This window comes from Schistocerca cancellata, chromosome 6, assembly GCF_023864275.1.
Source record: "Schistocerca cancellata isolate TAMUIC-IGC-003103 chromosome 6, iqSchCanc2.1, whole genome shotgun sequence".
Taxonomy (NCBI): Eukaryota; Metazoa; Arthropoda; class Insecta; order Orthoptera; family Acrididae; genus Schistocerca; species Schistocerca cancellata.
In genome coordinates, this window is record NC_064631.1 from 369,344,991 (window position 1) to 369,365,754 (window position 20,764).

The 20,764-nt window shown below is 45.1% G+C and overlaps 1 protein-coding gene across 1 annotated transcript in view; it reads right to left on the bottom strand.

The window, feature by feature from the left end:
- LOC126190935 (ral guanine nucleotide dissociation stimulator-like 1) overlaps window positions 1–5,052 on the bottom strand; it is a 393,843-nt gene extending 388,791 nt beyond the window's left edge. Inside the window, exon 1 of the mRNA XM_049931579.1 lies at window positions 4,940–5,052. Within this exon, the coding sequence (XP_049787536.1) occupies window positions 4,940–5,011 (72 nt within the window). The 5' untranslated portion in view covers window positions 5,012–5,052. The remainder of the gene's footprint in view (window positions 1–4,939) is intronic.
- Between the last annotated feature and the right edge of the window lie 15,712 nt (window positions 5,053–20,764).

Sequence of the window (20,764 nt, forward strand, 5' to 3'; positions counted from 1 at the left end):
GATAAAAGTCAGTGCCTTGCTCACAAGCTACTTTATTAAAACTGACAACCGCTTTCGGCTTTGCAGCCATCACAGATCTGGTAAAAATTACGCGCCAACACAGAGAAGCGTGTATTGACTGACACACGTAGGCGTGTAGTCAGTACACGCCCCAAAGTTTTCTTGCTGTAGTTTTTGGATCTGATGATGAGTGCAAAGGCGAAACCGGTTACAGATTTTAATAAAATATCATGTAACCGAAGCACTGACTTTTCTAATTTAATGCCACGCAAAGGTCACCAGTCCACCCCGCAGGGCCCTAATGGCCTCATTTCGCGACTAGTTTCCTCACGTCGGAGTCGGCAGAAGCTACTCTTGAGTTACCTAATACCTTAGAGCTACCAGACTGCTGGGGCGTTGACTGATAAGTTACAGCCATCGTTCCAAACAGTCGCAGACGTTATCTATGCGGTTAAATTTGAGCGATTTAACAGAACAGTCGAGGTACTGTATAGGATATCTGAGTGCTCATCAAACCAGAAACGTATGCTTTCAGTCCTGTGAACATGGCCGTTATCGTCTTGGAACAAGGAGTGTCCACAGTATACTCGCCAAGAGGATGTAGAGGAACAGGTTGCATTTGGTCACTGAGAATTTTGAAGTGAACACCCTGGTTCATGTTCACGATAACCTCAATCAGTGGGACGAAGTTATGGTACGAAATATGTACTTAAAACATCACACCCCTCAGACATTGAGGATTGAAGTACTCATTAAGCAGTCGGTGCAGTCGGTAACTGTTCAGTTTCTACGATGCGGTACATATTGCAGTGCGTGTGTTATGCCGAACTGCGATGCAGTATCATATTTATCCGCCGACACCGGAAAAGCGACTTTCAATTAAATGTCTCCTCTGTACGGGATTATACTTAATGAACTCAAGAGTACATGTTGTAGACACGTGACTGACGATATATGCATGTTTGGGTCTGGCCTTGAGTCGTCCTTGAATAGCCAAATGGTAAGGCGATCGCTCCCAATAAGCCGGAAATCCATGTTCGAGTCAGAGTCCGCCACCAATTTTCAATGTCGTCATTCCATTCTACAGCTGATGATTGTCCATATTCGCAACTGCGAATACATTTAATGTAGTTCAGTTTCTACGTTGTTTGGCACATTGGATACGTGCTGTCTTATGTACCCCTGTACGCAGCGCCCTTTTCAGAAGTACCAGACTCCAAACGGCTACTTCATGTTGTTCCTTTCCCAATTTTCCCTCAATAAGTGGTAGAGATCGATCTGTATCCTCTGACAGCAGCGCTTCCTGTTGAGTTTGAAACCGATCGTCGTTGTCAAGGAGTGACATTCGCGCTTGGTCCGTGTCGATTAGAATTTTCTGACTACCACTGTTCTTACGCCGTGTTCGCCTCCGTAGCAGAGTAGTCAGCGTGGAAGGCTGTCATGCTGCGAACCTTGGTTCGATTCCCGGTACTGCCAAGGATTTTCCTAGGTGTGAGGAAACTGTGACTGTGCTCTTTTTTAATACGGAGACTAATACTGTGTCCGTTGAACTTGTATTTTGTCATTCCCATGAATTAGTCCTCTCCGAAAACGGTTAGTGTTTTATTATGGTACAGTATTTTTTTAAGGCAAAATATTGCTCAAGGCTTTTAGTCGTTTTTCTATTTGGACCGCAAGTATCAACGCTGTTGATGTACTTTATTTAACAAGAGGTCTTAATTAGCCTCTATTTTCATCAAAAGACGAATATATTTCGCTACACGAATGTTTGGAGGTGGCAGCAGTAGGAGTTAGCTACCTGAACCTTGTACGTAGAGCGGCGGGTATGATCTGTAAGTGTTATGGGTCACCGAAATTACAGTTTAACGTAAGATTACTATTTGGTGCGGCATTAGGTTTACTGATGAGAAGGAAATCGGTACTCGCTCTTTACAAAGTCGAGCTGGTGTGTCGCCCGGTGTCAACAAGGTTTGGGAAACTTGAAAGTACCTGCAGACCGTCTTCCTCTCGACACTGGTCGCATAATATGTAGTCAACACACACCCGGCGCCCACTGCTTATCCGCAACAACATGACACGCGTTGTACATAACGACACTAATTAATTGGAGTAATGGGTAAAAAGTACTTCGTTGCGGGTGCTACATTATCGGTTTCAAAAAAGGAATATTTTATAGGAGATAGCACTGGTCAAAAACAGAAAAAGGTCCCGTAAACTCGTGTTCGATAACAAATATTTGTCGATATATGGTCCGTTTTACTTTTGCCGAGAACGGTCAGTACTCAGAGCTGCAGGCTGCCTTCCTGCTGACGTTCACTGCTCACATTCTTATTGTTTGGGTTTGTCTCTGTGTTAAGTCCTCTGACGTGATGCTGTTGTCAGGGGTAGCACTTACGTCTTTCCCCTGCATCAGACATACCGCGCGCGTCGTTTGGGGTTGTATTGGCATTCCGCGGAGCGTCAACAGCGTGAACAGTGAGATGGAGTCCTGTTATTCCACACGGGAATTGACAGATATGGTATTCCGCTATGGTTCAGACAAAGGCGTTAATAGAGAGGCACGTGTCACGAACGTCGAACATCTTCAACCCCGTGTTCCAACTCGACAAAAAGGTGCCAACGACTAGCAGGCTCGTGATCACTCACGACGAGGTATCGCCGAAGCCGTCGCACAGTTCGCACGCCTCCCCGCTCTCTTGATCTTAATACCTTAGAATTGTGGCAGTGGGGGTATTTAAAAGCATTCGTGTGTTCCACATTCGTCGACAACGTACACACGCTACAGCAGAGAGTGTAACAAGCATGTCACCAACTCCAAAAGCACTCAGATGTGTTCACACCAGTCAGATGTGTTCACACCAGTTCGAAATTGTTTGAGGAGGGGGGGCTGGCTGAGGGATGTGCAAGAATGAGTGGTGCTAATAATAAGCACCTCCTGTAATGTCAAGAAACAGACGATAATAACGGAAGAGTATTTTTTAGACATACGATTACTGATTTTTGTTCAAGTTTACACCAATTAATCCCGTATAACAATACGCGGCACTCTTTTTGAACACCCTGTATGTGGTTAAAAATGTTGTTGCTTTTACAAGCTAACAGTAGTTTCCTTAATTTATATCTTAAGTTTTAACGCAAGCGTGTTTTCCGCAATTTCTTCTAGACAAAGTTCTAGATGAAGTACATCTGATTTCTTTATATAATTTAGACACAATTTAATAAATAATTCAGAATACTATCCAGTACTACAATTAGTCATTAGCGATACAAACTTTTACGCAGCCAGACCAGAAGACAAGAGTATGTCAAAGCAATTTAGTGATACTCAGTACCTGTACATTTTTGTACATTTCATGTAATAGTAGTTGGATAATTAAGTCCGCTTTGTAAAGCAAATCTGTACTCAACCCGAAGGCTGGTTCAAACATTGACTGACAGGCCAGTTAGGGGGGGGGGGGGACTACGATCCACGGTGCAACTTTGCATTTGTATATTAACAAGTCATTGTCACAGGTGAAAAACGCAGAGATACAAAAAAAATTATGCCAAATGGAGAACAGAAGCCTGAACTTCCGGGTACGTAGTCTCCTCCTCGTCCACTGAACCACCGAGCAACACGGTCACATCAGAATAAATTATTGCTTGCGTTCTCTCTGACGTGTTTAGTCGCTGCTGTGATTTCCATCTGCAAATGTATTCTTTTATTTCGTTCCATGTGGTGCTATTTTCCAAGATTTGTAATTTCGACAAATTTACTCCCAACGAAACACCTAGCCCACTTTATACTTCGTACTTGTCAAAAGCAGTTCAGAACAGACTGTGTATACATCAAAATAGACTTGCATACGGAATTTAACGGCAGAATTCGTAGTATGCTACGGGTAAAAGTGCCAAATATTTTGGTGAATGTAAAGACTATTGTGCTTGGTAGAAGGTAGACCCAACACCCACAGTATTAAATAACTGTCACGAAACACATTATATTTAACTTACAAATATTATATTAGAAACCCTGACAGTCATTAATTAAATATTTGCGGAACTATTCTGCACGTTTGTTATCTTCCGGAGAAAAAAATGCAAGAAAATCTCTCTCCTGATCAAGGTTATTTAATATCATTTGTAAACATTAAAGATGTACGCAGTAAAAGCCGTTGTCAGGCGAAACAAGCTGCTGTCCAATGACAGACATAGTAACAAGCAGTGATGAAATAGTGTAACACGGAAATACGAATTCAGCACTTCTAAATAAATAAAAAGATTTATTCTCGTTGAATTCGTAGCAAAAAAAAAACTCTTTAACACTACATAGACCCATAAAAGTGAATTTTTTTTCATCAAATTTCATTTCTCGGTTTTCTTAAGTCGGGAATGTGCGATCTTTTTTTTCATATTCGCCATGACATGACCTGACAGAACAGGACATTCTAAGACAATGCCAGAGCAATGGAGCGTACACATTTCATGCGGACACCTGTCTTAAGAACTCTAGGCCGAACAGACGCCGGCAACACAAGTTTTCAAATTGTTGGGAAACTCTAGGCAGCGAACCCTGCGACAAGCTTTCGGACTGGTTTCTGACACTTGATGTCGCTTCACGCCAGATGATCATCGTTCACCAACGCAACAAGAGGTTTTTTATTGCATCTAAAGAACAGGGGCGCTTTAGTGTTTAGTCTTTTGAAAGATATGTGGAGAGGAAAAAAAAAATGAGCGTCTACGAAATCAGTTTGCTTGTGCGTTGTAAAACCAGTACATAATTCATGCATTTTGCATCACAAAACAACGAGCGCTGGAAGCTGAGGCGACGTGTGCACGTAGACGATTCGTGGTAGGTACGAGCTAATGAGCGCCTTCTGTGCACAGATTAATACCGAACACGGCAGCCGCTGTTAGAAGCTGCGCGGCGACTAGGGGAGTGCCTGGAGACGTGACGTACCTTGACATACCACTGCGTCTTGGGGCGGTGCTTGCGCGCCGGAGGGCCCGCGCACGCGCAGTGCAGCAGCATGCGGCGGCACGGCGGCCGGCGTCGGCATGCACACTCGCGGGCGGCCGTCTACCGACTGAGCCGGCGCCGGCGGCTGGCGCGCCGCGGTCGCCGCCGCTCTTATCGGCAGATGCGCTCGATATATCGAGCCGCGGCGCGCAGCGTCCCTCTGACGTCACTCACGGGAGCGCTCCTTGGGGTAGGCAACCGGCGAAGCGGCGCGCTGTGACGCGAGTGCTTTCCGTAGTAAGGGGGCGGGGCCGGCAGCGCTGAGCGCGGCCACTCGCAGCCGGCTGCGGACGCGGCCAGCGAGCGCGACCGAAAGCCGGCGACCGCCACTCCTGCACTCTGCCCTCCGGTCGTTATAAATTTCTGTTGTGAATGCCGAAAATGAATGCTACTGTTACTCCAACCAGAAACATCCACGGTAACAGAACACTTTTTTCCCGCTTTGCTTACTTAATAGTGGACCCTAGACGACTGAAAAACCGTGGCCTGGTCAGATGAGTCCCGATTTCAATTGGTAAGCGCTGATGGTAGGGGTCGAGTGTGCGCAGGCCCCACGAAAGCATGGACTCAAGTTGTATAAGAGGGGCTGTGCAAGCTGGTGGTGGCTCCATAACGGTGTGGGCCGTATTGACGTGGAGTGGACTGGGTCCTTTGATCCAATTCAACCGATGATTGACTGGAAAAGGACAGGACAGGTAGTTGGAATTGTGGAAATGGGCCAAAATGAGCGGCTGTCAGTTACACTCGAAAACATAACTTTATTTATTTGACCAAACATTACAGTACACATTATTGAACTTAGTTATCGGCTGAATACGCCACACTATCTTATGCCTTAAGGACACAACCACCATAATTTTTAAAAAAATGGCTATAAGCCATTAACTCAAAATTCAGACACCAAAGAGAATATTTAGAGGGCAGAAGGCTTCACGTTAAGTAAGTTCTACAATTTGGCTGAAGGCCCAAAATGTAACACTTGAAAAGCAACCACCTTAATTTAAAGACGGCTGGAGGCCCATGATTTATGACTCAAGGTAAAATTAAAAAAAACACAAGGCAGAAGGCCCCAAACAGTCTGATGCTCGAAAGACAAAGATCCTTAATTTAAAAACGGCTGAAGGCCCCACGACTTAAAACTCAAGGTAAAATAAAATTAAACAACAAAGCCTTATCTTAAATTAGGCTGAAGGTCCCAAACAATCTAATTCCTGACAAGCAAGGAACTTTAATTTTAAAATGGCTGAAGGCTCCTGACATAATACACAACTAAAATAATTTTTAGTAGGCAGAAGGCCCAAGGTTTTATCTTTAAACAATATATTAATCAGGCTGAATGCCCTAACAATCTAACACTTGACAAGCAAGGAATTTTAAAGCCCATGACTTAAAACACCCGGAACCGCGGGACTGCTACGGTCGCAGGTTCGAATCCTGCCTCGGGCATGGGTGTGTGTGATGTCCTTAGGTTAGTTAGGTTTAAGTAGTTCTAAGTTCTAGGGGACTTATGACCTAAGATGTTGAGTCCCACAGTGCTCAGAGCCATTTGAACCATTTGAACTTAAAACACCACTGAAACAATTCAACTTTAATTCAAAACCATCGGCTATGAGCCATACAAATACACACAACAGAAAATAAGAAAAGGCAGTGCAGCGAACAGCACTCAGAAGTTTCGGGGATCGGCCAGCACTTGAAATACTAACGATCACTTAGGTGACACAGGCAGTCGCCCCAACCATTCTCGATCCGCGACAACCCAACCGACAGCCAGTCAACGGACCCACCGGCAAGGTAACTTGCGCTTCACTCGACCAGCACACAACCAGGAGTTCAATGCAAAACGTAAAAGGCATGGACGCCCACAACCAAGCATACATTAAGCTGTCAAACTACACACCATGCTGGACAGCGACAACAGAGTGAGGGAAAGACACTGCCTGAATTTATGTCAATGGCCAGGGCAGGTAACCGGAACGTTAACGACCACAAGGCAGAAAATTCTGCTGGTGCACTTCAATTGCAAATAACCAAATACAGTTAGACTCCACCGGACGGTGGATAAACCTTCGCCAACTCGAACAAACACGTTGTTGCTCGCAGAAATGTCCCAACAGCCAACAATGAGAACCAAATGGCACAATGTGAACAGTCTTGACTTGGTGGTAAATTAAATCCAAACTCGACTTTCCTGTCCAGGGTCGGTGAGCCACGGACCTCGTAGCAATGGGAACAGCCCCACACACTCCGACACTGCATAGAGACCATCAGCGGGCCCGGCCAAACTACGCCCCGCGAAGCTTTCCTCGCTGCTCCACGCCAACTGACCGACTCCTCGCACACAGCACAGCCGGAAACTATAAGCACCAGACCTAAGATAGTACAAGGTGCCAATATCGATACACGCCGCTGCTGCCTCTCAAAGAGAGAGCGAACAACAGCATAATCGCAATAACCGCGGGAAACCAAACACAAAATAGGAACCAATGTTTAAACCAACGCATAACATGAGCCCAACACGGGTCAGTTATGTTCGGCTACTTGGAGACTATCTGCAGCTATTCATGGACTTCATGTTCCCAAACAACGGCCGGCCGTAGTGGCCGAGCGGTTCTAGGCGCTACAGTCTGGAACCGCGCGACCGCTACGGTCGCAGGTTCGAATCCTGCCTCGGGCATGGATGTGTGTGATGTCCTTAGGTTAGCTAGGTTTAAGTAGTTCTACGGGACTGATGACCTCAGATGTTAAGTCCCATAGTGCTCAGAGCCCAGAGCCCAAACAACGACGGAATTTTTATGAATGAGAATGCGCCAATGTCACTGGTCACATTTGTTAGCGATTAGTTTGAAGAACATTCTAGACAATTCGAGCGAATGATTTCGCCACCCAGATGCCACTGAACATAATCGAGAGGTCAGTTGGTGCACAACATCCTGTACTGGCCACACTTTCGGAATTGTGGACGGCTACAGAAGTGGCATGGTTCAATATTTCTACAGAAGAAAAAAATAGCTCTGAGCACTATGGGACTTAACTGCTGAAGTCATCAGTCCCCTAGAACTTAGAACTACTTAAACCTAACTAACCTAAGGACATCACACACATCCATGCCCGAGGCAGGATTCGAACCTGCGACCGTAGCGGTCGCGCGGTTCCAGACTGTAACACCTAGAACCTCTCGGCCACTCCGGCCGGCTTCCTGCAGAGGACTTTCAAGGACTTGTTGAGTCCATGCCATGTGGACCTCCTGCACTACGCCCAGCAAAAAGAGGTCAAACGCGACATTAGAAGGTAGGCCTAGCCCACGAATTTTGTCACCTCAGTGTATATACATTTTAAGTATCGCTCATTGTAATATTTGGAGACATTCTGTTAATGTTTTAAGTTCTCTGTAAACAGCGACTGCCATTTCGGAAGGAAGGCTTCAGAGTACTGTTCTGAGCTGAGTGCAAGCACTAAAGTGAAGTGCAGTTGTTCGTTTGCAACTGAGTGTCTGCCGTGCGTCGTGTTTTGGCGATGTTGGTAGAATCGAAGCAGTCTGCAGTCGCCATCACTACCTATTCGCTGTCCACACTATCAGCGGACTTACACGACGGGCTGGAGGAAGGGCGCGGAAGCAGGAAGAGATCCATGTTTGTTAGTGCCAGCTGGAGGCTGCTACACACAGCTGAGAGACACGAAGTGAGTGGCCGAACCTCTCATAGCACTTCTTGTGTGCTTCCTGCTTGGTACAGAACAATTTGTATGAAAAAATTTCTGCCCTGGGGACCACCGTGGTGTGCTGTTGTGAAAGCACTGACCATTGTAGTGCTGTTACTGTCTGCAATTGTGTTTTGTATTCCTGTATGAAACTGTAGGAGTGACTGCTGATAATTCAGATGATCTTCAACAACTCCTCAAAGTGGCAGAAATTACAGCAGTAATTTAGGTCTGAATATCAGCACAAAAAAAACCAATTTGATTTTCATGTGTCAGCCAGACTTATTTGAAAATGGAAATCTACGATTCAGTGCCTCCTTAATAATTTAAGTTCCTTCGAACCTGGGTACGTTAAGACGGAACATCAGACATGGAGATAAAATGTCTCTTCTAAAACTGAAGAGAAATCTCACGAGCATAAATCTAAAATCTAAACTTAAGAGTTCTGATTGGAAGAAGTTATATCTGGTCTCAAGGATGGATACTAAATACGCTAACAGTAAAGATCGTTGCCTTTGAAATATGGATTCAGCATAGAATGAATGCCGGCCGGAGTGGCCGTGCGGTTCTAGGCGCTACAGTCTGGAGCCAAGCGACCGCTACGGTCGCAGGTTCGAATCCTGCCTCGGGCATGGATGTGTGTGATGTCCTTAGGTTAGTTAGGTTTAATTAGTTCTAAGTTCTAGGCGACTGATGACCTCAGAAGTTAAGTCGCATAGTGCTCAGAGCCATTTGAACCATAGAATGCTTAAATATCGAGAACTGCGAAAACAACCGACATCGAAGTATTTCGATGAATACGCTGTCAATGGGGAAAGTTAACAGCGTTTAACAAAAGAAAACCTGCATTCATAGTTCATGTCTTACGGAATTGCAAACATATACTTCTACTGCTTATATTAGAAGGAAAGAGTGAAGGTAAAAGAAGGAAAGGCCGAAGAATACCACCTTGGTCAGTTAACAAAGAAAGGGTAGAATTAGCAAGTGCAGAGCACCTACTAAAGACAGAAGTTTGTACAATGAAGATGCACCATGTAGTCGCCAACATCCATCAATGGCTAGGAAGAAGAATGAAACTCTGACAACTTCTGATATCCCTGAGAACTGTTGTTTCGCTGTTGAGTTAGAAGGTCTTTCGACCACACCAGCCACAGCGGTAGGAGGGGAAGTTGTGCTGTCAGCGAAACCAACTCCCCTCCTCTAGCCATTACGGCGTGACGAGCTTACTTCCATACCTCACTCTTCACGTGCACACCTACAAAGCACTGGACGCTAAAGTTGAGAAAGGATTTGTCAAGTACCATAGAAAATCTTCGCTATTGTAAGACGATTGTAGAAAACTTTGCGTCACCTGTTGGTAACCTTTTTACCGATTAGCTTACTGGACCAAAAATAAGCTATCCCCGAAAAACTCCACACTAGTACCACGAATTGCAATTTATATCTTTAATATGTGAGCTCAGTTCCGCGGGGAAAAGAGTCCTTAAGTTTCTTCATGTGTGCTGTAAACAACTGTAGCCACCACTCATCGATGATTAGAGTTACGAATTTGTGGGGGTCTTGCTTGATCAGTTTGACCTGATTTTCTGAACAGTCCCAACCATTTTCAATAGGATTACGATTTAGTGAGTGAACATGTCATTCAAGGTGCGCTAGCATACCAGATTACTGTCAACCTGGTAATGTATGCTAGCAGCCCTGCCGACACCTCCAGAATATCACCAAACCGTATATGACTCGTTCTACAATATCCACACTCTTCATTGTGGGCAACGGTGCACGCGATGGCTTGCATCGTTTGCAGAGAGAGAGGTGCGAGTCTTTGGACAAGAGCACACACCTGCAGCCAGCTTCTGTCCAGTTTCTCTGCTGTCTTGACCACTGAAGACGTGCAGCCTGAGATGTGACATAGCACTGCGCACTCTCGAAATCTCGATTAAAGAAGTATAAGATTTTAGGTATCGAATCATGAGAGATAGCTAGTTAAAAATCCATGTTATTAAAGTAGTAAATTATGTGAAGTCGAACGATGAAAACAGCTTGTACATCGAACTACGGATATAAGAGAAATTCTCAGTTTAATTCTGTGGGAGTATCAGAATTAGGGCGACCATATCAGGTGCGATTGGTGGTCGGTGGCGTGCCGCCGCCGCCCCAGAACGGGGCGCAGCTCCCAGTGCTGAACGTCAGCATGGCGGCCGGCGGTCGCAGGGCTCGTAGCTGCCTCACAGACGCCCAGGAATGCCGAAGGAGACCTAAAGCAAGAAGTTACGACGCAGTTTTAGAGGGAGGGTACCCCTCCCCTCCACTTCGCTTCGGACGGACGAGTCCATGAGGTGTCACATTTCGGTGGAAAAGTAGTCCTTTAAAAGGTCTGTTGTGGCGGACGGTGGGAGACTGGCCACCTTTATTACAATTTAGTTTCATGTTCTCCTGTAGTATGAAATCGGGAAGCAGTTTCTGTGTCGCATCGTCACTGTAAGTGTTCGGGGACTACAGTAAAGTGGTAGTGGTGCATCAGTTACAAGCTCTATTTACCTTCCCTAACGGAGAAAGTCGGAGTTGCAAGTGTATTTAATATACAGTAAGTGACGGTGGCTGACGACATTCTCAACGCCCAGAGGTAAGCTGAGGGACGCGCGGCCACTGTTACGGAAGTCGTGGTGGATCGTTCAACTCGGACAGACGCGTGAAAGTGGCTCTCAGTCAAAATGATCGAATTTGCTTTCTTAATGTTCACCCCCAGTGAGTAATGTTGTGTTATTCACATTAGCATAGGAAGTAACTTTGAACATATGCAATAAGTGTATTTTTCTGGGGACAGAATGAAGAGGTTAGACGCAAACAGTCAAAGAGCCAACCGACACTTTCTTACGTCGTACCAAGTCTGAAGATGCAAGATAGGTGGTTTTCGGCGTACTTGGAGGCTGTGCCTTTCTCAAGTGAAGAACGTCGCTGGGAAATGTATGGTCGCGACTCGTCGTTTACTGTAGTGACTTCCGTTTGGGGAATAACTAGCTGTTGCTTTCGGCCACCCCAAAATATCCCGGCCAGATTTTACAAGTCCCGTGTGGTAATGCAGGGCAAGTCAAGGCAGGACAATACACAAAGTATTGAAGAACTTTCCCAACATTAGCGGTGTTGTGGCGTTTAATGTCTTAGGTGAGTAAAGAGTCGTGCAAGGCACTGTTCTGTTGATAGCGTCCCAGTCTCGGCAGAGTCTGCGCCTTGAATTCTGATGTGCACCACCTTGAAGGGTGTGTGTTATAAGGAATACTGTACAGTGACTGATTTCAAAGACATTGGGCCTCCATAACGTAGCTTACTTCCACCAGGCCTTTTTATTTGCTAGTTTAGGAATCGTGACTGTGCGCAGTAATTATCTGTATTTTTCCTATACTAATCACTATTTATTTATTTAATGTTTAACTGAACACACTGGAATGCGTTACAAGCATGTTTTTGTCATTATCAGGCGTTTTTTCACACAGCTAACTTAGGAGGGGGAGGGGTGGTAAGTATAGGAACCATCACTACGTAATAGTTACACCCCAATAGCCACTTCGGCAGCAGAACAGTGATATTTACCTTCATGAATAAAGATCTGTCGATGAGTCAAACCTTCCTTGAAAAGTGTTGCCATGTGTTTGCTTAAACAGATGAGGAGCCTTCAACAAGTCATAAAATACATCTTTTCTCGGTCAGTTGCTGTTTAAAACATGCAGAAATTGTTGTGAGACATGGTGAAATATTCTCGCTTCAACCCCTGTAGTTTCTTGGTTCCGATGGGTAGCAGCAGCACTATGCTTAGCCTTCAAAATCTTGTCTGTAATGGAGGTGCATTCCGAGCAGAAAGATGTCATCGAGTTCCTTTTAGTGGAAAATAAGAGCATTGTAGGTATTCATAGGCGCTTGCCGAATGTCTAGAAGACCTTACTGTGAACAAAAGCATGATGAATCGTTGGGCGAGGCGTCTGTCATCATCCCAACAAGTTTGTGCAGACCTGTCTGATCTTCCATGTGTTATCCGACCACACACTGATGTGACTCCTGCAGTGTTGAACCATGCGAACACACTGATTCGAGGTGATCGACAGATCACAATCAAACACCTCACTGCAAAACTGTGTCGCTGTTGGTAGTGTTGACACCGAGAGGATCTCACGAAAATTCATTCGACTGTTCTTCCTCATCCACCCCACAACCCTGATCTCGCACCTTCCAACTTCAATCTGTTTGTCCCAATGAAGGATGCATTCCGTGGGAAGCAGTACGCGGGTGATGGGGAGATTAGTGATGCAGTAAGACGTTGGCTCTGACGTCGACCAGTGGAGTGGTACCATGCGGGCGTAGAGGCCCTCCCAGTGAGGTTGAGTAAGGCCGTCGCATTCAGTGAAGATTATGTTGCAAAATAGAAATGGTTCAAATGGCTCTGAGCACTATGGGACTTAACATCTATGGTCATCAGTCCCCTAGAACTTAGAACTACTTAAACCTAACTAACCTAAGGACAGCACACAACACCCAGTTATCACGAGGCAGAGAAAATCCCTGACCCCGCCGGGAATCGAACCCGGGAACCCGGGCGTGGGAAGCGAGAACGCTACCGCACGACCACGATGCAAAATAGAGTTTTGTAGCCAAAGATTGAGAAGTAATATGGTGTACTGGAATCCTGGAAAAAACCACCCAGCTTTCAGAAAAGAAGTGTTGCAGTGCTTACTGAACATCTCTCATAAAACAAATTAGCGTGAAGGATAGCAGAAAAAAATAATACCAGCATAGTTTGAAACCATTGTCACAGAATAAGTGTGACACTTGGCTTTGGTGCCTGTCGGTTAACATTTTCTTATGATCGATTTTTACGCCGTGTTGCACGGTGGTGAGTGGTACAGCAATGCTTACTTACACGTTACACATTCGACACTGATATGGCAACAAATTCGACAACTTCGTTTTCGTTGTAGTCATGGGCACTTCCAAACACGAGAGATCCTTCCTGGCGTATGTCTCGCCTCCATCCATTTGACTGCCTCAAACACAACTCTCCATTGCCGTGACTACGTCAGTGGTGGAGTGTTACATGACAGGGTGGTACCAATTCCACACCAACCACAGCGCCACATAGCTGTCAATGTCCTCTTTTAAGGAAGAGACAAATATTATATCCGGTGAGCTTGCTTACCATTGGTATATGTACAGTGCCTTGGTTGTCTTAGACAACACACCAAAACATCGGACAACTACGGTGTGTACGGTCGTAGCCGAAGTCTTGCTGCATCAGTAACCTCTCCATCATCCACTTCATTGGGCCATACGGATGGTAGTCGGAAGGTGAGACATCCAGGTTATAGGGTGGATGAGGAAGAACAGTCCAATGAAGTTCTGCGAGCTCCTCTCGATGGTGTCAGCACTATCAACAGAGACGTCAAGTTGAACAGGAGATATTTGTTTGTGATCCTTCGATCACCTCGAAAGAGAATGTCTGCACGCTCCAACATTGCATCAGTCGCAGTTGTATGCGGCCAGCTGGCGTGCGGGATACCGAAAGGTTTGCACAACCTTGTTGCGATGACGACAGACGCCTCGCCCAACGGCTCGCCGTGCTTTTTTTCACGGCCAGGGGCCCATAAACATTCTGCAAGTGCCTATAAAAATCTGCAGTGCTCTGGTTTTCCGCCGAAAGACACTCAATGACAGCTCTCTGCTTGGGACGCACCTCTGTTGCAGACGTCTTTTTGAAGGTTACGTATAGCACCGCCATATATCGGATCTTCGTGAAACAACAGAGGGTGAAGAGGGAATATTCCACGATGACTCACAACAGATTCTGCGTTTTTCTCCAACCGAAATTGACCGAGAAAAGAACTGTATTGCTTTACTTATTGAGCGACCCTCTTACTATCGTCCAGTCAAGCATGGAAGTCTTGAGGATGAGTGACGTCCTTGTGACCATGCTGCTGCTTTTTGCCATATGCGTGCGCATATGGCAAACCTTTTGCCAAACTGGACCTCTGCTGGACAAAGCGGACTCAGATAGCAACATTCCCGTGAATTTCGTCTCGCTCTGTCTATCCATGATTTCACAACGCAGTGGATAATGATGCTTGGGTTTTTTCGATAACTCTTAGAAGGCATTCGTTAAGATACCGCGCGCGCACGCACACACACACACACACACACACACACACACACACACAAAAAGAGGAGGCGCGCGCGCGTTTACGACAGCAATTAACTCCTACGTTCTAAGTTGGCTATAGCAGAAGACGCAATTGATTGTGTGTCGTTTTTTTATTCGCACATGGCTTACCCATTTTGGAAACTACTTCAAGATTGTAAATCGGCATGTTCAGACGATTTAGCTCTCGTATGTCTAGTGTCTGAGCGTGGTCATACAATGAAAGAACGTGTTCCCCTTTTAACAGCAGTTTATGGTTAGATAGTGAAGAAACACAGTGTTGCAAGAGAATTTTTACAGGTATAAATTATTTCTATTTTCAGGAAACGTCGTTGAAAACACGAGCGAAATGGTACGCCAATATCGCTGGCGTCATCCTGTTGCAGAATTATGGAACACGTTTTATTCTCTAATCTTATAACCTTTAGCCAAACTGGACCTCTGCTGGACAAAGCGGACTCAGATAGCAACATTCCCGTGAATTTCGTCTCGCTCTGCCTGTCCATGATTTCACAACGCAGCGGATAATGACGCTTGGGTTTTTTTCGATAACTCTCAGAAGGCATTCGTTAAGATACCGCTAAGTCACGTTGCGATCAATATACGATCTTAAGTAATGTCGCATAAGGTTACAGACTGGATTGAAACTTCCTCGAAAATAGCATTCAGTACGTAATCCTCAACACGAAGGAATTATCACGTGTGAATGTAGCTTCGGGTTTCCAAAGGATGTGTTATAGCGCCGGGTAAAGTACACGATTTACTATATAAGTGGTTGGTGGAGAACGTCGGGGCCCTCCAGGATATTTGCAGGCGATGCTATAGTATAGAAAGTGTATCTCAATTAACAGCGAAATATGGCACGGGTGAAAATCTACAAAAATAGAAGCAAAACCTTGTTTCAGTACACAATCCGCTTGTAAGATAACTGCCACTGCGTTGTTACGGGCAGCCACTGACTGCAGTATGAAATATTTTCCTAGTTAACACAAATCTTTTTTTTTAAATGTAAACCTTTCGATTACGTCACCTAATTGGATTCGAATTTCACGCAGGTCCCATGATTGGGGAATGTGGAGCATGTATGACACTTCACAAGCACAGTTTGCTACTGATGTAAGGCGACATACGGTAGACGATGGACTGCACTTTGACATTAGATATTACCAGACCTAAATACTTTTTTCCTGTCTTGCGTAATCTCATATGCGCACTGCCGTCGATACGGTTGAAGAACTGGAGCAGCGAACTTTACAGTCTTGCCGAGGTTTGCGAGATGGCCCGTGGGTGTCTGAGAGAACTCATAATTCACTGGAGAGACTAGTGCAGTATTGCATCTAAATGCGAGGACAACATGTGTTATACCACTATTAACAGGCCCAAGTGTACAGTACACTAAAAAATGCAACATGTAACATGCTGAAGCACTGGGCTATTTCTCGTTATCAAATGAAACTATTGGTTCCAGAGACCTTTTCACGTCACACATATATAACGTATATATTTAGACTGAAGGGACGGATGAAAACCTGTTCGAAGGCCGGAATTCGAACCCAGGTCTCCTGCTCACTAGACAGGTGCGCTACCCATTACGCCACCCTGGCACAGTGGCTTTGCGCAACTCGATTAACTACCCTAGCTTTCCTCCCTCCTCGATCCAACTTCCCATTCGGGCTCAGTCCACTTGGTGGTGTGTGATGCTTGGAATAGCCTCTGCAACCATGTAGTTTCATTTGATTAAAGTACCTACGCCTAGATTTCAGACAGGATATCCCGTTTCGTTCGATGCTGAGGTGCTGTTTCAATATAGCTGAAGGGCCTCTGCAGTGCTGTTCAAGTTTAGGGGGATTACCAAGTGGGCTGACGCGTGAATGGGAATTCTGACTGAGGAACGAGGAGTGATAGGGAAGTCAGTGCAGTTGTGCAAATGTGCCAGGGTGGTATAGTGGTTATTGCATCTGCCTAGTGGGCAAGAAACCCTGAATCCCGGCCTCGGTACAAATTTTCATTCTTCGCTTCGGCCTGCATATATACGTTTTTTAAATTAAGGTAGCCATTAGCGAAAATTGAGTCCATTTATATGAATACTTGTGCGTGGTGCAAGAGACGACTGCCAAAAACATGTGGCTAGCAAAATTCATTCAGCTGTAGTGAAGCTGAGGGAGGGACACGAACACAGTTCAAGAATTTTTACTAAATCCTCAGAAGATAAAAGTTTGGTAACAAACGCAGAGTTGGTATTTACGACATTCTTTGCTGAGCTGCTAGCTGCTAAGGGGGGCAACTAGAGTATTGCATATGATTTTCACGTCTACTCAAACGTGCTGTCCGCAGCTCGTGGTCGTGCGGTAGCGTTCTCGCTTCCCACGCCCGGGTTCCCGGGTTCGATTCCCGGCGGGGTCAGGGATTTTCTCTGCCTCGTGATGACTGGGTGTTGTGTTATGTCCTTAGGTTAGTTAGGTCTAAGTAGTTCTAAGTTCTAGGGGACTGATGACCATAGATGTTAAGTCCCATAGTGCTCAGAACCATTTGAACCATTTGAATCAAACGTGTTGTTAATTTCTTCCATTTATTGTGGAAGTGACCAGCGAAATGAATTGAGGTTCAGAGATGTTGCTTTAACCCTCATTCCTGTGTATTACCAGTTTAGAGCTATGAAAAGCCACTCTAATACGGTTGACAACAGTTTTGGTGACAAATCTCTTTGCATAGCTCACATATACACTAAGTGATCAAAAGTATCTGGACATCCCCAAAAACATATGTTTTTCATATTAGGTGCATTCTGCTGCCACCTATTGCCAGGTACTCCATATCAGCGACCTCAGTAGTCATTAGGCATCGTGAGAGAACAGAACAGGGCGCTCCATGGAACTCACGGACTTCGAACGTGGTCAGGTAATTGGGTGTCATTTGTGTCGTCCATCTGTACGTGAGATTTTCACACTCCCAAACATCCATAGGTCCACCGTCTCTGATGTGACAGTGAAGTGGAAAAGTGAAGGGACACACACAGCACAAAAGCGTACAGGCCGGCCTTGTCTTTTGACTGACAGAGACCGCCGACTGTTGAAAGGGTCGTAATGTGTAATAGGCAGACATCTATCCAGACCATCACACAGGAATTCCAAACTGCATAAGGATCCACTGAAAGTACTGTAACAGTTAGGCGGGAGGTGAGAAAACTTGGATTTCATGGTCGAGCGGCTGCTCATAAGCCACACATCACGCCGGTAAATGCCAAACTCCGTCTCCCTTGGTGTAAGGAGCGTAAACAATGGATGATTTAACAGTGGAAAAACGTTGTGTGGAGTGACAATCACGGTACACAATGTGGCGATCCGATGACAAAGTGTGGGTATGGCGAATGCCCGGTGAACATCATCTGCCAGCGTGTGTAGTGCCAACAGTAAAATTAGGAGGCGGTGGTGTTATCGTGTGATCGTGTTTCTCATAGATGGGGGCTTGCACTCCTCGTTGTTTTACGTGGCGCTATCACAGCACATGACTAAATTGATGTTTTAAGCACCTTCTTGCTTCCCACTGTTTAAGAGCAATTCGAGGATGGCGATTGCATCTTTTAGCATGATCGAGCACCTGTTCATAATGCACGGCCTGTGGCGGAGTGGTTACACGACAGTAACATCTCTGTAATGGACTGGCCTGCACAGAGTCCTGACCTGAATCCTAAAGAACACCTGTGGGATGTTTTGGAACGCCGACTTCGTGCCAGGCCTCACCGACCAATATCGATACCTCTCCTCAGTGCAGCACTCCGTGAAGAATGGGCTGCTATTCCCCAAGAAACCTTCCAGCACCTGATTCAACGTATGTCTGCGAGAGTGGAAGCTAATATCAAGATTACGGGTGGGCGAACACAATATTGAATTCCAGCATTATCGATGGATGGCGCCACGAACTTTTAAGTCATTGTCAGCCAGGTGTCCTGATACTCGTGATCACATAGTGTGTATATATAATTTTATTTTTCCACACTCATGATGAAGTCGCACTGACGTGTACACTCTCCGGTATACTAACGAAGGCTGGATGAGAACCTTGTTTCTAAATGGCTGTTCGTATAGATTTGGTTGAAACCGAATCAGAAACTTTCTCAAAATCTATCAGGCAAAGTAGTAATCCATGATCACCTCTCACTACTACTCCACTGTTCGTTAGTCAAGGTAGTGAGCTGTACGACCTCCATTCCTGAAGTCAGCTTATTCCTTTGCCTTTATGTCTTATTAGTGTTCCAGTTTGGCGCAATTGTCTTCTTCCATATACACTCTCTAATCATTTTTACATGTTCCTTTTTGTCACTTTGCATCAGTCTTTAACAATTTCAACTGAAATATCTCCATACCACGGCGCCTTTCCCTTCTACGCAACAGAAATGGCTTGTAACACCTTATCACACATTAATACCGCACTGCCATTGTTTCCATTGTAAGCTATCTGTATTTCTGATTCATCTCTTGACCTAGACAATCATGAAAAGATATTTTGGTACGCTTGCACAATGTTCTTTCTATGTGATGAAATGTGTCACCTACCTCATATTAATGTGTTCTCTTTTGTTCATACCTTTATTGTTTTCAGTCTTGTCTTCTGAGGTGTTTATTTCAACGTACAGGATCCGCTGTTTTCATGATGTGCAGTTTTATTCCATTTTAACACTCTGATCGGATGCTACTCCTATCGCCACAGTCGCCATGTAATCAAACGGAGGGAAGTCATGTGCGACATTAGTCTACGTATCGTGTAAACTTTGTTCTTAGTGCTGTCGTATTTTAACTCCGTGTGTATCGCATTTACTGAGGCGAAAATTGGAGACCAGCCCAACATTCACCTAAGCGAACGTTGAAAACCGCCTGAAGACCAAACTTGGGCTGCCAGGAGTGCCAGACCAGCGGTCGTTAATCCGTCACGCAAATTCGATTCGCGTTTGTATCACCTCACTGTCTAGCAAGCTAGTGCCCCGAGCTTTTAACTATATGAACTAGTTATTATTTTCAGTTCTTATTCTTAAAATGTCATCGTATTTTTTCACATCCTCTCTAAGACATTTGTCAATATTTTTTTTAATTCGACATATTCCTTCTGTGTAAATGTGATATTAAGTTTATTTTATTGCGGAATAAAGCTATAAATGAAATAATAAATATCCTGCATTCCTGTTCCCGATACGACAGAGAGAGCGGCTAATTATCTAACATCGTTTCCTCTGTACAAGAATAAGTTTGTGACTTAATTTTTGACTATAATTAATGATGGTCACCATGATGGCGGTGACCATTAGAGAAGCCCCTTCGTTTGAAGGACTGCTCTAAAAGCGTAGGGGTGCATTTTTGGGAGACAGTTGGTCGTTAGGACCAGCCAGGCAATGACAGCCTACCAAATGTGGAGAGTTCCCTCAGAACTTGCTAATAAGATAGTTATAGCTTGTTATGTGTACGGTCGTTTAGTGTGGCATAGAAAATCTTTCCTACCCTGACAGTCTGCTGTATCCTTCCAGGGGCTGAGTTTTCAAATAGGACCCATCTGGGTCACTCAGCCTTGCTTTTGTCGGTGTCCTGGAGCAGTCAACACGTAGCGGCCAAGACCTCGCTAGAAGCCGACGGCACGACACGGCGAGACGCTACACCTCACAGACACTAGACACTGTAGTACTCGTGCTGTATGGCCTACGCCCTTCATGCTGCGTAACTTGCCGTCATGATCCATTGTTGCCCCTTATTGTCAATATTTTTCTCTCTCGCTCATCTCAAACTTACGAGAGTTTCATTGATTCCATTTTTCTAACTTCTATCCTAATTTCCACTTTTATCGCATAAACTTGATGTTGGACACTAGTGCTATCCTTCCTCCCCATACCAGTGCTTAAT